We start from the raw sequence: 19,114 nt of genomic DNA, 5'->3' as shown, positions 1-19,114 counted from the left end.
AGAGACCTAAAGAAGCTTCTCATAGACCTTTGTGATGAACACCAAACCAACCTCGGTGCAGTCATTCAGTAGAGAAACAGCAGTGTCTGTGGGGTTGATGTTGATGGTCTTCAACTCAATCAGGTTATTCAGAGAGCTTCCACCTGAAAACATTAACAGAGTTGATTGATTCACCCATATAGGACTACTGGACAATGGCCTGTGAGTGCTGTTTAATTGCAGAAAGTTATAATGGCTTTTTACCTGATACCACAACCAGTGAAGGCATGTAGCTGCTGTCAGCTGGGTCCACTATCATTTTCAGCCTTTGGACCAGAATATCTGGAAAAAGCTCCAAACGGATCCAGTGCTATTGAAAAACAGCAAACCAAAACAACACAGATTTTTGTCAACATTACCTTGTTCATTAAAAATCCCAGGGCACTTCTCATAAAAGGCTAGGGGTGTAACCCCGGTATCCTGGCCTCTTAATCATGGCCTCTTAATAATCCCCATCCATGGGTTCACGTTACTATCTCCTCTCCACCTATTGCTGGTGTGTGTTGAGTGTGCTGGCACACTACCACTGCAGTCGCATCATCCAGGTGGATGCTGCACACTTGTGGTGGTTGAGGAGAACCCCCTGTTTACTATGTAAAGCACTTTAAGTGTAGTGTCGGAAAAACTATATAAGTGTAACATCAATTCATTCATTCTCAAAGAATTTTATTGTCATTTTTTTCTTATCAATCCACTAGCTTCTGCAATCAGTTCTCTTGAACCTTGAGCATATTTATATTCAGACTGACCTTGCCCTGAGAGCCTGAAGACTGCCAGCATTGCTCTCCACAGTCTATAAGGCGAGATGCCTGGTTGACAGATGATGACACACTGAGGTTCTTCACCACTCTGGCCCACTCATCAATCAGCATGCCACGCTGACTGCTGGGATGCCTTTTCAGCTGTTTACCTGATCGCCCACTGAAAGTGGGTGACTGACCTAAACATCAAAAGTTAAGGTTTAGTTCAAAGAGCACTTTACACAAACACATTTGGATACATACTACAAGAAATGTCCCCATTTTTAAATTGTTGTAATACTAATCATAAAGTGAATAGCTTTCAAGTTATGCATTTCAGAATTGAGCTTGAGACTGACCTGGTTCATTTATTCGTCCAAATGAATGTCTAGGGTTGTGTTTACGAGTCTTGAAGCAGCTCTCACAAAAGTCAAAGTCATCGCAGCTTCGACATTTAAACCTTGGCCCATTTATAGGGAACATCTGACAGCCATCACACCTAAAAACATTGGCAAAATAATTATAAGAATGATTTGTCTGTTGTTCGTTTTCTTAACGTGAATGTCTGCACACACACAAACACCTAGAAACTGTACCTGACACCAGGATGCACGCTGGGCACGAGCTCCATCTCAGAAAGCAGTCCAGTCCAGTGTGACTGCTGAGGAAAGTCTACTATCACATCTTTCCCGTTGGCACTGAAAGCTGGACACACACACACGTTACACATTTACACACTCCAATAGAATCCAAGCACACTTGTTCTCATTTTACCTCTGAAAAGATTGTCCTGTGCTAGAGGTTAGAGTTACACAGCAAAAAAATCTAACCTCTGGCAGAAATATGCAGTTTAAATATCATCATGTTACCTTTGACCACACCCACACTCCTGTGAGTGACAGATCCCCACTTGTACTTTGGCGTTGTGACTGAGGGCTTCACTCGCACTTTATCACCAATCTTTATGTGAGATGGAGAACTCTGTGGAGGAAACCCTGATAGACAAATAATGACATTTATACATTAAAAAACCCCCAAAAATTAAGTGAGGTATCTCACTATGGGAACGCCTCAAACAATGACACCAAATCACGGCAGCGAACGGAGAGTCCCACCTCCTGAACATACACCGCAACTACCTGCAGCTGCCTCAATTTCCACATATCATAATGCAATATGCAGCCATACCCCTAGTGGAGTATGCATATAGTTGGGTAAATAGTCCTTAACCATAGAAGATGGTCTTGAAGAAAAAACACACCATCGTTCAAAAACTCCCCATTTGTAGGTCATGGTCAGCTAGTCGAGACGGCTCTCATGCTCTGAATTTTTTCAAGAACTCTAGGGGAAGACCAGTGATGCCAAATTATGGCCTCTCACAGAAAGGCCCAGAGATCTAACCTCTTAAGTTGAGGGGTGAAATACCTCAGCCCTGTGCTTGGGAGATGAGATCTCTGTGCAGGTCATAAAGCAACTGGACTATCTCTGCCACACACAGTTTACCTGGCCAATATGGGGCGATCAGAATCATTGAATGACCGAACCCCCTCACTCTCTGCAGTGTCAGGCCGATGAGGCTCATCGGGGGAAATGCGTATAGCAGTTTGGTCATGGGTGTGCCAACGCATCGTCACCCACAAGGAACTGTAAAGCTGGGGTGAACAAAATCCCCCTTCGATTTAAGCCATCACTGTTGTGTTGTTCGTCCAAACCAACACGCAATGACTCCTGAGGAAATGCACAAAATGTTTCAGAGCCAAGAACACTTTCAAAAGCTACAGAAAACGTATGAGCTTCTACATCAGTGCAGAAGACCAAACTCCCCTTACTGCCCTGCCCTCGAACACAGTGCCTCAGCCTGTGAGTTATGCGTCCGTCATCACCACATTTTTCAGCAATAACCCTCCTGAGAAAAGACAGACAGACGTTTTCCAATGACAAAGAACGTTCATGCCATATGGGAAGACATTCACTCTGTGACTGAGTCAGCATCTGAGGAGTGCTCTGTGTCGCGGTCCAGTACTGAAATTCCCTCATTCACAGCAATCCCAATGGAACGAATGCAACTGTCAAGGCCATTAAGCCAAGCAGCGGAAGACACATCCTGAGAGAGATTGAGCTCCCAGATTGAAAGAGAGATGCAACTGCTAAACAAATGAATGCGCTTCTCTGACAGGAATGCTCAAAAAATGTACGGAGTTCAACATGAGACCCAGGTAAAAAATTATTGGGAGAACCAGACAGCTTTTTGCTTGGTGACTATTGAATCCTAAACTTTGCAAATATGTCACTATATGTGCATCTGTTTCTCTCCGCTTGCCATTGAGATGGCATGCACAAGAGCAGATTTACATTTACATTTATTCATTTGGCAGACGCTTTTATCCAAAGCGACTTACAAAAGAGGAAGAACATCAGCGAATCATGATAGATAGCAGATAGTAAAGATAACTAGACACTCTGATTCCCAAATTTCTAACGGAGTCAGGGCCGCCTATGAAATTTACTGTAAGCAGGAAAAAAATCAAATATCTTCTATGGGGATCGGAGATCCACTGATGTGAACCAGTCTCCAGGATGAAGAGTTACACAGCATTCTGAGTGTAAGCATTTTGAACCTGTATTTTTTTTTATTTTTGTTGAGAACCTGCAAATCCAGAATGGGACAGAGACCTCCCCCTCTTTTTAGGATTACAAAATATAGAGAATAAAAATCTTGCCGAGTTTCTTCCAACGGTATTGCTCTTATCACTCCCTTGCTCTGCAGAGAGGATATTTTTTCCTCTAAAATCTTAGCAGACTCTCCATTTGCCACTGATATTAAAACTCCTGTACCCTTTCTACACTGCATGCAAGCCAGTTCTCCAACTGAGCAGCGAGAGGAGCCATGCTCCCTTCGCTAACTAGTGGTTCCACCACATCCTCTAATGACGAAGCACGGAGCTGCAGCTTTAGTGTGTTTAACACCTTGGCACGAAATGCAAAGCCGGAGTGAATCTTTGCAATCATGAAGTGAAAACTTGAGGAGAAAATGCACAAGCTAAAAAACTCATTCTTTTTATTTTCCGTCTATTTGAAGCGTGGCGAGCACCACAAAAGTCAGAAAAACACTGAAAAGTGCTAAGAGCTACTATATAATAGGTAAACTCACCTTGACAAGTTAATTCACTGCTATGTTGTAAAAAAATAGCCACTCAATATATTTACAGAGAAAATTTAATGCATTTAGGATGTTACCTAAAGGCTTCATTGTCATACAGTTTAACAATAAATCCCAGTGTGTCTGAAGATGGCTTCTGATTCTTCTACAGCGAAAAGTGAGAACAAGGTAGCTGCAGGTAGCTGTGGTTTATACTGGTTATACGATCGCAGCAGCAACTGGTCTATCAACTTTTGAAAGAAGTGGTGTGATTAGTGCTTCTGCAATAAGTCACACCTGAGGTGTTCCCATAGACTATGTTTACATGAACACAAAAAAAGCAGTTTATTGCAAGAAAGTGGTTTATTACGAGAACTCTGCATTCCTATTCAGATGCAGTATTTACTCCCATACACATGCAGCTTGTTCAGTAAACAGCTTTCTCCAAAGCAACATCATTTCCCTGTGACGCTTGTGTAAATAACACACATGGCATACAATCAAGACTTCGCAATTTAATTTTCCGTTGCTTAACTTTATGTACAGACATTACGGAGTTGTTGCTGTGTTGGTTTCCTTAATTTTCCATCTTGACCTTCAGCGAAATTGTGCTGCAATAGTGGGGTTTTCCTCTTACCTAAAACTCTGGGATTCCCTCAATGTACGAGCGCATATACGCAAAAATTAGGGGCAGTCGATGTTTTACATTGGTGTGTACAATCCCTTAATTGTAGTAAGGAAAGCGTGTCAGAATGCCACTTTCTGCAAAATCCTTGGAATAAACCGTTTTTCTAAGTGCATGTAAATGTGGTCATACTGAGATTCTGAACAAATGTAAGAGAGAGAGAGAGAACATGCTGCCTCAAGATCTACATTCTATTACAACATTCTAACAAAGACACACCTCCACTATAACTCACTGAGTTGATTTATTAGAAAGTAAGAAACATTACTGAACCACTAAAAATGTAATTATGACTTTTACAGACCTTATAGAGTATGTTTTCATACTAGGATCTAAAGAGTATTACCCAGCAGCTCAGTGTGGATGTAACGGACCCAGTAAGTGCCTCCCTTCTGCTGCCAGTCACACTGAACATTCAGATCATGAAGCCCGTCTCTGTCCAGCTTAATTACCTTGCCGACGTCTCCCTCATACACCTCTTCATACGTCCTACAACATCTCACCATCATGCCCACCTACAACACATACACTGGCCTCAGATCAGATCAGCTCATATCATTTATGTTACCAGACACAAACCTTGGGATTGAAACGCATGTAAACTAGTGAAAAAAAGGGCATAGTTCCTCACCTGAATGTTTTCTCTTATGTATACAGCATAATCGTCGTTGCTCTGAAAATCAGATCTCTTTTTAAACGTCTGACTCTCAGTGACTACAACTCCAGGAGGCTGGAATGCGAGAGAAGGAATGTTAGTCACCTATTAAAAGACAAGTCAATCTATATCTATTGGATCAGGCTATGTCTGTATGTGTATTAAACACATTACATATTTAAGGCTGTCAATTTAATTTAGTACAATTGTAAAAATTTAGTTTTTTTAATTTTCAATTTAAAAATGGAACCATGGGGCCTGGGTAGATTGGTGGTAAAGACGCTGGCTACCAGCCCTGGAATTTGTGAGTTCGAATCCCAGGGTGTGCTGAGTAATTCCAGCCAGGTCTCCTAAGCAATCAAATTGGCCTGAATGCTAGGGATGTTAGAGTCACACGGGGTAACATCCTCGTGATCGCTATATTGTGGTTCGCTCTTGGTGTGGCGCATGGTGAGTTGTACGTAGATTGCCGTGGTGGATGCCGTGGGCCTCCACACGCGCTATGTGTCCGTGGTAACGCGCTCAACGAGCCACGTGATAAGATGCACGGGTTGACGTCTCAAATGTGATTCGTCCAACACCACCACCCGGATTGAGGCGAGTCACTACGCCACCATAAGGACTTGGAGCAAATTGGGAATTCGATATTCCAAATTGAGAGAAAAAGGGGAGAAAATCCCCCCACCCCCCCAAAAGATTTAATTGAACCGAGTAGATGTTTAAAGTTTGACAGCCCTAATCATTATTATATTAGAAACCCACCACATGGAAAGCTGGCTCAGACTCCTCTAGATCTTCCAGCACTTCTTCATCAGAATATTCATCTGAAACAGTGTCTGCATCTGACAGATCAGTAATGTGAGCATCTGGATGGTCGAGCAACCAGCCCACCAAAGCTTCAACACCTAAAACATAAGCAAGCATCACACAAACACACCTGACTAAGTTAAATACTGTAATTATGAATTACTCTTTTGCTCTGTTGCTTTTAAAGACTTGCTTCAGGTCTCTCAATTCCACAAATGTAAAATCTAAGCTGGTGATGCATTACCTGGCACTCCAGAGGCCCCTGTGGTTCCAGCCAGTGATTTAAGGGCAAACTCTATGTTTTTTCTCTGAAAGCCCATCTCCATGAGCTGCAAAACGATGGGTGCAGGGGGCACTGGTGAGGTCTTGTGTTTCTTTTGCTTTGGTGGACGCATGTGCTGCACAGTGACTGGTGTGGTGGCCTCGCTAGAGCTGCTGTCCTCAAACAGAGGGGAGGACGGGTGTGTGGACTCCACCGCCAGGTACTGACAAACTGCCAGAGCCGCTGCCTAAACACACACAAGACTTAGTGAGGACAAATTTAGGAAAATAGTAGAATTGTGGTGGTGTAGCAAAGTGTTTAAAAAAAACCTGAAACAGTAACTAGAACTGAATGGTTGCAGTTCTTTAACTGCAAAAGGGGTGATCCATGAGATATTTTTATTGTGGCCTTTAACATTTATGCATTTAAAGTGCCTTCAAGTGAATTAAAACTATTTAAGAAGTGCAAACATGCAAACTGACCTCCATCTCCTGCCGGTGGAAGATGGCTTTGATGGGGGAAGGTTGAGTGGACGCTGACAGCAGCTGCTGGAGGAGAATTAGCGGTGGCTGAGGACCCTCAGGAGACAAATCCCCCACATCAGGAGATGACACACACTGATCCTCTGAACAAAAACACACAAAAACACTGATAAGCACAAAGACATTCAACAAATGTCAGTATCATATCAAATGGACTGTTTTCATGAGCTATTGTGTGACACAATAAGAAATGCATTTTAAGATGCATTATTGAAAAAGGAGCATACAAAAACTAACCAAGACAAATTCTACGCCTGACCAACATGGGGCAGTAAAGTGATAAAACAGGAATAGTATGAGATAAGAAATGTCTATCAACACATGTCGATCCTCTTCCCATGACACCACAGTATGGAAATGTCAATGGACATTGAGAATGTCTAAGAGTAATGCTGTGTTTACACAGAAGTTAAACGTGGCCCAAATCTGATTAAACACACTCCCCTCTTCAAATATGATACAATTATTATTTATATATTTTTTTGATGACAGCGTGAACAGCAAAAATCACACTGAATATAACTTTTTCCAATTTCAGCCACTTTCATATGTGGAAATGGTGGATGACAGTTCAAAAAAATCAGAAAAACAAAAAACAAAGCAAAAAAATAAAAATAAATAAATGCATAGATTTGGAATAGCACACTTTGGCCTGTGATCTAAAAGTATCCAACAAGAGAGCAACAGAATAGATGTGCAGACAAGAGGCTTCTTGTCTTACCGGTGGGGTTGGGGCTGATGTCTATGACAGCTGCCTGAGAGAGGATCTGCCGGAGTTTGTCCTGGTGGGACAGCAGAGCCCGCGCTGCTTTCAGAACATATAGCCTGAGCTGCTGACACCTCAACAAATGCACATCCACCTGGTCTGCTGCAATAGTAAACAAAGCAGAAAATCTATTAGCATGGAACAGATACAGCCCTTTTTGCCTCTTCCACTGTCTTTTAAAATGAAAATATTGATGATTTGACTGAATAGAAAAGGGAGGATATTCACATGATCAAATGTGTGGAATGTTTTCTGGATTTCCTTCTGACAAACAGGAAGCATTTTATTGCTTTCCATCAGATCACATCATAATAAGTGTGTGTGTGTGTGTGCGTGTTTTTGTGATTTACGAGGACAATTTTGTAAGTTACAAATTAGTAATTACAAGGTTATTATGCTATAAATGTGATTTATGAGTACATTTCTAGTGTCCCCATAATTCAAATCGCTTAAAAATCATACTAAACAATGTTTTATTGAAAATGTAAAAATGCAGAAGGTTTTCTGTGAGGGTTAGGTTTAGGGGTTGTGTTAGGTTTAGGGGATAGAATCTATAGTTTATACAGTATAAAAGTCATTATGTCTATGGAAAGTCCTCATAATGATAGGTAGACCAACATATGTGTGTGTGTGTGTGTGTGTGTGTGTGTGTGTGTGTGTGTGTGTGTGTGTGTGTGTGTGTGTGAACTTGTGAGTGAATCAGTTTGAGTGCTGTACCCGTAAGTCCTCTGCTTAGGGATTTCTTCGTATGTTGTTTCTCCAGCTTGCTCCCTGCTAAGTTGACCAGCTGAGCCCACACAGTCAACATCGGCTCAGTGAAGGGCAGGTTCTGAACACTGAATGGTACCATGTGAATCTGCCAACATATCCAGAAAAAACATATATAAATCAACCACTGAGAAAAAGATAACATCACAGACTTTACATATTGTCATGACCAGACTAAATTTGCTGAATTTTTATTTTTTTAACTGATTTTGGGGGTAAACAAAATAAATCAGTGGGAGTTTCACAATTCACCACAAGCCTTGTAAATGAAAAATGAAAATGTGCAGTGAATTTTTTTAAAGATTGTGTACAATAAGTGTTAATTTAATTTCAAAAATGTCTTGAATGTCTAATATGCAAATAATTTAATTGTATAATTGATATACTGTATCTAGTATATATATATATATATATATATATATATATATATATATATATATATATATATATATATATATATATATATATATATATATATATCTGTTAGACTCATAAACATTACTTTTGCAAATAGAAAAGATTAGAATAGAAGATTAGGATGTCATGTCCCCCACAAAGCCCCCACAAAGCCCCCCACTGAACATCATGTCTGTCTGAGATTACATCTAGAGACAGAAGTAACTGAGACATGCTAAATAAACTCAGTAAAATAAGAAATTCTTTTTTCAGGACACTGTATTTTAAGACAATTTTGTAAAAATCCAAATAACTTTACATATCTTAATTGTAAAGGGTTTAAACAATGTTTTCCACACTTGTTCAATGAACCATAAACAGTTAATGAACAGGCACTTGTGGAACGTAGTTAAGACACTAAAAGCTTATAGACGGTAGGCAATTATGGTCACAGTTATAAAAACGTAATTCTGCATGGAGGCATGAGGTCTGCAGAGGTGGCCATGGCAATACATTGCAATGTCTGTACTGTGAGACGCCTAAGACAGCGCTACAGGGAGACAGCGGATCATCCTTGCAGTGGCGGACCAAGTGTAAAAACACCTGCACAGGATCGGCACATCAGAATATCACACCTGCAGGACAGGAAAAGGATGGAAACAACAACTGCCAGGAATGCACAATCCCTCCATCAGTGCTCAGACTGTCCGCAATAGGCTGACAGAGGCTGAACTGAGAGCTTGTAGGCCTGTTGCAAGGCAGGTCCTTACCAGACATCACCGGCAACAATGCCACCTATGGGCACAAACCCACCTTCGCTTGACCAGAAAGGACTGGTAAAAAGTGCTCTTCACTTACAAGTAGCGGTTTTGTCTCACCAGGTGTGGCCGATGTGACAACAGCATCGTCGTACTGAGCTTGTTGTCATTGCAGGCAATCTCAATGCTGTGCGTTACAGGGAAGACATCCTCCTCCCTCATGTGGTACCCTTCCAGCAGTCTCATCCTGACATGACCCTCCAGCATGACAATGCCTCCAGCCATACTGCTCCTTCTGTGCATGATTTCCTGCAAGACAGGAATGTCAGCGTTCTGCCATGGCCAGCGAAGGGCCCGGATCTCAATCCCATTGAGCACGTCTGGGACCTGTTGGATCGGAGGGTGAGGGCTAGGGCTATTCCCCCCAGAAATGCCCGGGAAGTCGCAAGTGCCTTGGTGGAAGTGTGGGGTAACATCTCACAGCAAGAACTGGCAAATCCGGTGCAGTCCATGAGGAAATGCACTGCAGTACTTAATGCAGCTGGTGGCCACAACAGATACTTTTGATTTTTATACTGTACATACATACACACGCACACATATACACACACAGCATACATGTACATATACAGTAAATAAACACACACACACACACACACACACACACACACACACACACATATATATATATATATACGTACCGGTTTGAGCTGACTTAGCAGGCACACTTTGCAGGTCCTCATCTCGTGGAATTGCACTGTGATTCGTCCTTTAGGTGTGATGCGGGTTACAGTGCCTTCTCCATACTCCTCGTGAACAACCGGCCCACCCAGACGCAGGCGCCCATCAATCCCACCAATGACGGCCAAAACAGCCATCAGACTGCCCACCACTGGGGCTTCTGCATTGGGGACGAAGTCTTCAAGATGAGCCTGATAGAAATAGTGTGGATGAACTTTACGTAATCTGCTTTGCAAAGTCACAAGAGATGACACTATTTACAAATAAGAACATTATCAAGTTTTCATAAATATTAACATTTCTGTAGTTTTAAAATTAATGATTGAGAACACATCAAAATATGGATATGTACCACTTCTGTGTGTCTCCCTGCCATGACATCACTGATACCGCTGAGTTGGGAATTAATGTATTCGTTAATGAGGCCATTCCATTGGCCGAGGGAGTGAAGTGTACGCAGTACGGACACTATTTCCTCTGCTAGTGTACTGCTGTGAGTGGCTGTCAAAGAAGCTTGAGGGCGGGACTTCCTTCTACGCACAAAACCTTCTGCAAAGCACAAAATGAGGCAACATTAAAGTAACTGACAAAACAAAGCCACATAACCTCTACACCAGGGTTGGACAAATGTTAGCCCCATTGAATATGTAGCTCAGTGGAAAAGACGCTGGCTACCACCCCTGGAGTTCGCTAGTTCGAATCCCAGGGTGTACTGAGTGACTCCAGCCAGGTCTCAAATTGGCCCGGTTGCTAGGCAGGGTAGAGTCACATGGGGTAACCTCCTCGTGATCGCTATAATGTGGTTCGTTCTCGGTGGGGCACGTGGTGAGTTGAGCGTGGATACCATGGTGGATGGCATGAAGCCTCCACATGCTCCAAGTCTCAGTGGCAACACGCGTGGTTGATGCGTGGCTTGACGTTCTCAGAAGTGGAGGCAGCTGGGATTTAACTTCCGCCATCCGGATTAAGACGAGTCACTATGCGACCACAAGGACTTAAAAGCACATTGGGAAGAAAAAAAAAAAAGTTGCATTCATGCTATAAAGTTATTACAACTATCCACCAGAAGAGGTTGCTTGTTCTTCGCAGACCTACGGATCACTGTAGGATTCTAGCAACATCTTACACTTGTTCATCATTTGTAAGGTAAATTGAGCAAAATTTTACCTCAGTATTCAGTGAGATAGTGCGCACTAACGTTAATATACGCAGGGTAAACCTATGCCTTTTGTTTGCCTGGATACAAAATCTGTCATTAAAGATTTCAATTTGATTCGCCATTACAACACCACTGATTAACTGATCAAAGAGGCGTACATTATGAGAGATACGTACACCAGTGCTGCAAGAGCTGCTCTCCTCACAGATATAAGTGTAAAATACGTCGGCATCAAAATGTTTACAAAATCTGTGACAGTGCAAGGATCACCAAAGACATATTATTTTGTTTTGCTCATGCTTGCATAAAACAGACAATGCAAATTAGATACATTTTCTTGAACATTTAAGTTTGCAATCTATTACATGTCAATTGAAAATGAATTTGTACAATTGAACTGCATGTTTTAGTAAATATGCAATTTATACAAAAATAAAAGTTTTTATATTATTAAATAAACAACAAAATATTTAAAAGCACATTGCATTGGGGGGCCTGCATATCTCAGCAAGTATTGATGCTGACTACCACCCCTGGAGTCACGAGTTTGAATCCAGGGTGTGCTGAGTGAATCCAGCCAGGTATCCTAAGCAACCAAATTGGTCCAGTTGGTAGGGAGGGTAGAGTCACATGGGGTAACCTCCTTGTGGTTGCGCTTAGTGCTTGTTGTGATCAATTGGGCGCATGGTATGTTGTATGTGGATCGCAGAGAGTAGCATGAGCCTCCACATGCTGGGAGTCTCCGCGGTGTCATGCACAAGGAGCCATGTGATAAAATGCGCAGATTGACTCTCTCAAAAGCAGAAGCAACTGAGATTTGTCCTCCGCCACCCGGATTGAGGTGAGTAACCGCGCAACCACGAGGACCTACTAAGTAGTGGGAATTGGGCATTCCAAATTGGGAGAAAAGAGGATAAACAAAAATTCATTAAAAAGCACATTGCATAGTTGTGCATAGATTACCCACAATGAGGAAATTGTAATATTGCAAGTGCATATTTGTAATCCAGCACCTTGGTAGAAAGGAGGAAACAGTTTCCGAAAAATGCACCTTCAAATTCGCCCATCCCTGCTGTACACCATCTCTAATCAAAGAGTTTCAGAGCATATAGCTCATAATAGCCCATAATCATAAATGTAATAAGGACAAAATAAGGGTAAAAATTGTGTTTTGGGCAAATGTATGGTACCTTTGAGAAGGGGTAGATCTGAGGAACAAGTGCTCAGCAGGCTGCCCAGGAAGCCAAAGAGTTTTTCCACTAGGAACTTCATATCTTGAGAGCGATCTGTCTTATCCCATGATGGTAACACTGCCTGCAGCAGCCGCAGGGCAAGAATCTGCCATGGAGGATGGGTGGGTTAAAATGTTGTGCAATAGTGATCTTGTGAGCAGTGCAAAACTGTAACACACAGCAAATGTGTTATCTATGAAGATGTTGGGTGGATACCTGTCTCTGTAGTGTGACGGCAGTGAAGGACTGATGGCCCTCCACAATGCGGATGAGCAGATTGATCCAGGCAGAGGAGCTGAGAGTACTGCACATCTGAGGCATAAGAGCTATACTGCGAATAAACCCCAGTGTGCACCAGCTCCTGTGCTGCTCACGGGACACCAGCTTGTGAGATGAACAACCTGAAAAAAAATATAAAGAGAAAAAAAAACTCAAGCTGCATTTGAATTAAAATGGACATAGGGATACTTTGTCCAATCATGTGTAAGATAATAAACATGTCTAATTACACCAATGCTTACTGCATATTTTATGACTTGATTGTACTTGGCAAACTTGAACGTGGCAGTTCTTTAATTTTTTTATTTTGCAACAGCTGTTTGAAATCCTGTATTCGTACATGTTCACAACAAGTACTGTAAACATTTGCATGTTTTGTATGTAATGTCATCTTAGGACTCAATGCTGAGTTACCAGTCTTGCCATTGGCTCCACTCTCCACCAGTATCCTGAGCAAACCACACAAAGTGCTAATGGCCTCTGCCTGCATCACTTCAGCATGAATCCCAGAGGACAGAGAGAGTGTCTTCAACAGATTAACTGTACTGGTCAACATGATCGCAGTGGGGTGAACACTCTTCTCCATCACCTCCCCTTCTGAGACAGACCAGAGAGAAAGAGAGCATGTAAAATCAATCAATGACCAGGTAGACTGAAGTAAAATAGTTAAGACAGGGCAGCATAATCTCAAGTCTTTTACGTTCTCTGGAATGGCACTGTGCCAAAGCAGAAGGACAGCACTAACCTGTGTCATCTTCAGTGTCTGAGTCCTCTGTGGTGGGTTGGATGGCAGGTGGCGGCTCAGCAAGTTTAAGGTCGTATTTGCCCTCTTTTCCCATCCTGTAGGAGTTGGTGCTGCTTGTGTCCCACTGGACTCGAATCCAGCCATCTTCCCCCAACTCACCAATCACACGGCCCAGGCCTGGGGTTGGGCCATCCTAGCACACATCATACAGGTACATGAACACACCGACTTACCACTATCAGGGTTCTAGACTGCTAAACTGCTAGATGCCCTCTGAATGCATAATTCGTAAATTAATTACATATACCTAAAAACACACGTAACTCACTTGGTCTCCCCACTTCCAGTCGGGTCCTCTCATCACCCTAGTGCCGATCTTCATCATAGTTGCCAGCTCAGGGCCAGAGGCGGGAAGAGGAGTGGGGGTCGACTCCTTCCTGGACTCCTCAAGCACTGTAGCAGAGCCACCATGAGCTCCAGAGCTCAGTTCCTCCTCACTGCTATCAGAGCTGGGACCTGTGAAACAACACCAACACATTCATATAAAAAGAAGGGGAAAAAATTATTCTTCAAGGCCCATTTGAACCTAAAGAATAGAATCACTTTAACACTATAGGATAAAGCCCATCTGAGCCTATAGTAAAGTCCATCTGACCCATCAGACCCTACATAGCAGAATCCATCTGACCCGATAGAATAGAGCACATCTGACCCTTGAATATAGACCACCTGAACCTAGAGTCCATCTAACCCTATAGAGGGGTCCATCTGTCTCTACAGAACAGAGCCTTATCACAGAAGAGACTCCATCTAAGCCTACAGAACAGGGCACATCGGACCCTATAAAACAGAGTCCAACTGACCCTACAGAACAGCCTGTCTGACAATATAAAAGAGTCCATCTCACCCTACAGAAGAGACCATCTGACTCTAAGAAAAGAGCTAATTAGACTCTATAAAGAGCTAATCTGATGAACATGATGCTGACCGATGAGTCTGAGGACACTCTGGGTTAGGGCGAGGATGCCAGAATTCAGTAGCAGGCTGAGGCTGTTGGCTCCGTGTTTGAGAGTGAGCATGTGGAGCATGGACAGCAGGAAGCGTGCCTGAGGGATGGTACCCAGACTGGGGCCTGCTGGGTTCTCATTCGTGATGGTCTGCAGAGGAACCGGCTGCACACCTAGAGGAGAAGCAGACACAACACTTAACAATACTGCACTAAACAGATACTCTTAATTACAGTATTAGCGTAATGGAATTGTATCAGAGTTTTTGAATTCAAACTTACCCAGCTCTTTGAATTTGACACTGGCCTCTAACAGGATATTGCGGATGTTCTGAATGGCCCAGGCATAGAGCTTACCAAAGGTCACCTCCAGCAGCATGCGGTTAAACGGAGGAATTAGATCTACATTCTTCAGACAGTCAAAAAGAGGCTCCCTATTGAGGTTACAAAACACAATTGTACTTCAAAACAAACTTATCTGAAATCCCAATAAAATGAGATTTAAAATAAATTTAAAAAAAAACTACAGTGCATGCAAAACTTTTATTTTGTACTTACCCAATATTGGCCCCTTCAGGTATGACCCTCTGCCAGCCACAGAGCATGGCGTACTGTACAGAGGGCAGGAGGAAGCTTTTGGATGCTAGCTTCAGCATGGTATCTATTCCCTCCAGCCTGAACTCAGCACGCTCCAGCTGGATGTAAGAGTGATATACTGTTAGAACATCGCTAGTTTTTCGTGGAACGGTGTTAGAAATTTCTTCTTTTTTTGGGATACACAGGTTCCTTTCATGTTCAAAACCACTCTTACAGGAAACATGCAAAACCAAGCCATGTAAACCCTTTAACCACCTGTTTAAGGAGGCATTTCCTCATCTTCTCCACATCCAGTGGCTCCTCTTTCAGAGCAAACTCCACGATTGTGCTCATGAGGCTAGACTGAGAGGAGCCGTGAACACTGTATCTCAACCAGCGATACTTCTGAACACAACCTATGGTGTTCAGCAGAGGCTGCCACTTATCCTGCAAAAAACACACACAGGTTACTGCGGGCAAAGCACAAAGCAGCATTACGTTACCAAAGGTACCAAAATAACACATTCTAGATGTGTCTTCATTGTTGATTGTTGCCAAAAATGAATGCTAAAATGACAGAGGCTTAATTAAATAAAGTTATAAATACTTTATAATATAAGGTTAACATTTTTTGAAATTTTATAAAAGGCATATATGAATCCCCAAATCAAAGTGTAACATGTAAATGAAAAATATGCTCCGTAGAAAGTGAATTTTTTTTTTAAATAAATTTGAAAATAGAGCAACTGTAGGCTTAACACACACTGAAGACACACACTGAAGACACATCACTAAGATGTCAGAGCCAGACATGCAAGAGTTATTTATAGACACACACACCACAGCTGTGATACACTCTCATTAGATGTCACTGAGATAAGCATGATTAATAGTGCAAAGATAGAGAGCAAGAGAAAGTGTGCACATGTGCGTGAGAGACAGTGAGCAAGCTCTATGGAGAATGTCAAACCTTTGAGGATTTGACAGAGGTTTGTTTCTTGTCCACAGGGGTGGGGCTGATTGGAGCAGGTGGCTCCTCATTGGTCCCTTCCCTCTCCAGTTTACACTCTTCCAGATCAGCCGACTCTGATTTCTTAGGCACTAAGAGATGAAGCAAAACCATGCTTTAATACAGATGGAACACCATGTTTATATCCATGTTTATGCTTAACAACCCATAATTATTCGTTACCTCTCTTTTTGCGACGGTCTCTGATGAGTTTCTGTGTGATCCTCTTCCAACGAGGCTGAGAGCTCAGCAGCTTCAGTTTGGACACTATGGACAGGTCATTACTGACAGCAGGCCTGAGCTCATTAAACAAGAATCGCAGCCTCTCGATCACTGGGGCACACACTTCCTTATAAGAGCGGCCCTGTTCCTGATGTGTCTGTGCCAGAGAGAGGAAAGGGACAGGTCAGAGGGCAGGTCATGAAGTCATCTTAAACTAATTGATGATGATCATTCAAAATCATTCACAACCGAAAGATCATTCACAGTCACGGGAAAAAGTATGTAAACCCTAGGATTTACCATGCATTTCTGCATAAATTTGATCAGATCTTCACATACATCACAACAAGAGACAAATAGACAGTCTGCTTAAAAACACACACAAACTATAATATATTCCACCCTACAGTCTGAATGCTTGCATGGTGTGCTCAATAAAGACATGAAATCCTCTGATAATTTGTGTGCTATTTGTTTGAGTCTGTGTTTTGTCTATTGTTGTGACTTGGTTGAAAATCAGATAACATTTTATGATCAATTTAGACAGCTTGGCAAAAATCCAGATAAATTCAAGGGTTCACATACATTTATCAAGCAACTTTACATCTAAAAAGGAAATAGGGACAACATCATAATGCATTTTCAAATAGCTAACTCTTTGCTCACTTTTATCAAAGAACACTTGGCCTGGTACACCATTCGACACACATCAATCACAGATTTGAGGAGGGACCTCTGTTTCCCCTGGTCCACACCCAAGGCACATTGATCAACAAGAGATAGGGCAACATGACCTGTACAAAAAATTATCATTATTATCAATCTTTTCATGGAACTGCACACTTAAAAAAATAAAAAAATAAATCACACTGTGTTGCAAGTTGATCGAGATGAGGATATTGGCTAGACTGGTTTGAGTGAGCAAGATTTTTGAAACAAAAACAATATAGTAAACACCAAGCATTTACTTAAGTGAATGGTGTTTACTAGATTACCAAGGTCCTGGTGCTTGAGAAGACAGCAGAGCAGCAGACGGCCCACTTCCTCTACAGGGTGTTCTAGCGGAAAAGTGATGGGAGTGATGAGATGATATTGTTTACAGCACCGCTCAATTTGGCATAAAAAATCCTGCAACACCAAAAAAAAAAAAAAAAGAAAAGAGGAAGCATCCAACATGTCATAATCATTAAGAAAACATCCCAGGCAAAACATTTATAAAACAGAATGTTCGACTCAAATCTGACTGAATGAGACATGTTTAAAGCTGTTGTATAATAGCTGTTAAATGTACACACCTGCCACCACACATTAATTTAACTCTATATTAATGTGCAGTTCATGTTTCTGATATTAAGGTTTAATGATTAACAAAATTAATTTATTGAATACTGGTGTACAATATTATTATACCGCTTTTCCTGTCATTTATAAAAGCACTCAGCTTTGTGTTAGGCATGACATTAATGATTTAACATACACCTTGCAGGTGCGACCTAGACACATCATCAGTGATGTAACCTGCAGTCATCGGGTGTTTCAGGTCTCTCAACACCATACAGCCTCGCCCAGGCGACCCAGCCAGGGGTGATCAGTCCCCGAATTGTGACTAGGTAGCATGTGTGATCCACGGATAACCCCTTTTGATCCACAACCATCTAGATGCCTTTTCAGCAGCATCCGTGATGTTCCTGATGGCTTTCTTAATGTGCAGTCCCCTTATTCCCAGGAGCTTAAGGGCCCTGTAGAGCGACTGGCCAGTAAACCCTCGGCAGCCAACCTCGATGGGGAGGCAGCGGGTCTTCCATCCTCTGCTACGGCATTCACCAGCCAATTCCTCGTACTTGGCCCTCTTCCGTTCAAACAGCTCTTGCATTCGGTCTTCCCAGGGCACAGTCAATTCCAGTAGGACCACCTGCCTTAATGATTCAGAAAGGAGGACCATGTCAGGCCTAAGTGTAGTTGTGGCGATGGTTTCTGGGAATTTGAGCTGCCTTCCCAGGTCAACCTTTAGCTGCCAGTCCCAGGCTGTTGCCAGAAGTCCCCCTGCTGGGTTCCTGCTCTGTGGTGGTTTCTCTCCAGCCTTGACAAATGCAATTGAGCGCTGTGCTGGCTGCTGGTGCCTGCTGAGGGAGATCCCTGTGCTGATGGCTTCTGCAATGACCCTAAGCACCTGATCGTGGCACCACCGATAACGTCCCTCTCCCAGGGCTTTAGGGCAGCAGCTTAATATGAGCTCCAGGAACCATCTTTTTTGGCACAGAGGGCATGCGGGGGTGTTTATCAGGCCCCAGGAGAAGAGGTTGGTTGGGCTGGGGAGGACATCGTAGACTGATCGGATAAGGAACTGGATCCGGTGTGGCTCCGCTTTCCACAACTCCGACCACGAGATCTTACGGTCCATTATCTCTTCCCATTGAGTCCACGCCCCCTGTTGTCGCATCCCCACCATCCTGCTGATGTGTCTTTCCTCCACCCCGATCGGATTTCTTCTTGGACCAGTTGACGCCTGTCCTTTCCCTGGGCCTTGTCGTATCGAGGCCTTTGGATACAACCAAGCCCTGCACGTCCTGACACCACTGTCCCCACCA

At 42.7% G+C, this 19,114-nt stretch overlaps 1 protein-coding gene across 2 annotated transcripts in view; it reads right to left on the bottom strand.

Annotated features, from left to right (window-relative positions):
- herc2 (HECT and RLD domain containing E3 ubiquitin protein ligase 2) overlaps window positions 1–19,114 on the bottom strand; it is an 86,420-nt gene that overhangs the window by 28,244 nt on the left and 39,062 nt on the right. Inside the window, exons 28-55 of one of the 2 annotated variants that reach the window (XM_052140702.1) lie at window positions 17,522–17,654; window positions 17,193–17,320; window positions 16,488–16,683; window positions 16,266–16,396; window positions 15,572–15,742; window positions 15,278–15,414; window positions 15,002–15,153; window positions 14,702–14,893; window positions 14,042–14,229; window positions 13,714–13,906; window positions 13,383–13,565; window positions 12,906–13,090; window positions 12,648–12,795; window positions 10,651–10,847; window positions 10,259–10,489; window positions 8,353–8,491; window positions 7,591–7,737; window positions 6,810–6,952; window positions 6,310–6,574; window positions 6,021–6,163; window positions 5,235–5,333; window positions 4,950–5,118; window positions 1,649–1,774; window positions 1,376–1,484; window positions 1,139–1,278; window positions 789–979; window positions 244–349; window positions 52–143 (exon numbers count right to left, since the gene is read on the bottom strand). In XM_052140702.1, the coding sequence (XP_051996662.1) occupies window positions 52–143; window positions 244–349; window positions 789–979; window positions 1,139–1,278; window positions 1,376–1,484; window positions 1,649–1,774; window positions 4,950–5,118; window positions 5,235–5,333; window positions 6,021–6,163; window positions 6,310–6,574; window positions 6,810–6,952; window positions 7,591–7,737; window positions 8,353–8,491; window positions 10,259–10,489; window positions 10,651–10,847; window positions 12,648–12,795; window positions 12,906–13,090; window positions 13,383–13,565; window positions 13,714–13,906; window positions 14,042–14,229; window positions 14,702–14,893; window positions 15,002–15,153; window positions 15,278–15,414; window positions 15,572–15,742; window positions 16,266–16,396; window positions 16,488–16,683; window positions 17,193–17,320; window positions 17,522–17,654 (4,434 nt within the window). The remainder of the gene's footprint in view (window positions 1–51; window positions 144–243; window positions 350–788; window positions 980–1,138; window positions 1,279–1,375; window positions 1,485–1,648; window positions 1,775–4,949; window positions 5,119–5,234; window positions 5,334–6,020; window positions 6,164–6,309; window positions 6,575–6,809; window positions 6,953–7,590; window positions 7,738–8,352; window positions 8,492–10,258; window positions 10,490–10,650; window positions 10,848–12,647; window positions 12,796–12,905; window positions 13,091–13,382; window positions 13,566–13,713; window positions 13,907–14,041; window positions 14,230–14,701; window positions 14,894–15,001; window positions 15,154–15,277; window positions 15,415–15,571; window positions 15,743–16,265; window positions 16,397–16,487; window positions 16,684–17,192; window positions 17,321–17,521; window positions 17,655–19,114) is intronic. The other variant, XM_052140703.1, reaches the window with a different exon arrangement.

This window comes from Xyrauchen texanus, chromosome 13 (assembly GCF_025860055.1).
Source record: "Xyrauchen texanus isolate HMW12.3.18 chromosome 13, RBS_HiC_50CHRs, whole genome shotgun sequence".
Classification (NCBI taxonomy): Eukaryota; Metazoa; Chordata; class Actinopteri; order Cypriniformes; family Catostomidae; genus Xyrauchen; species Xyrauchen texanus.
Note: the sequence above shows the minus strand (reverse complement) of the source record. Positions and strands in the feature narration are given on the sequence as shown.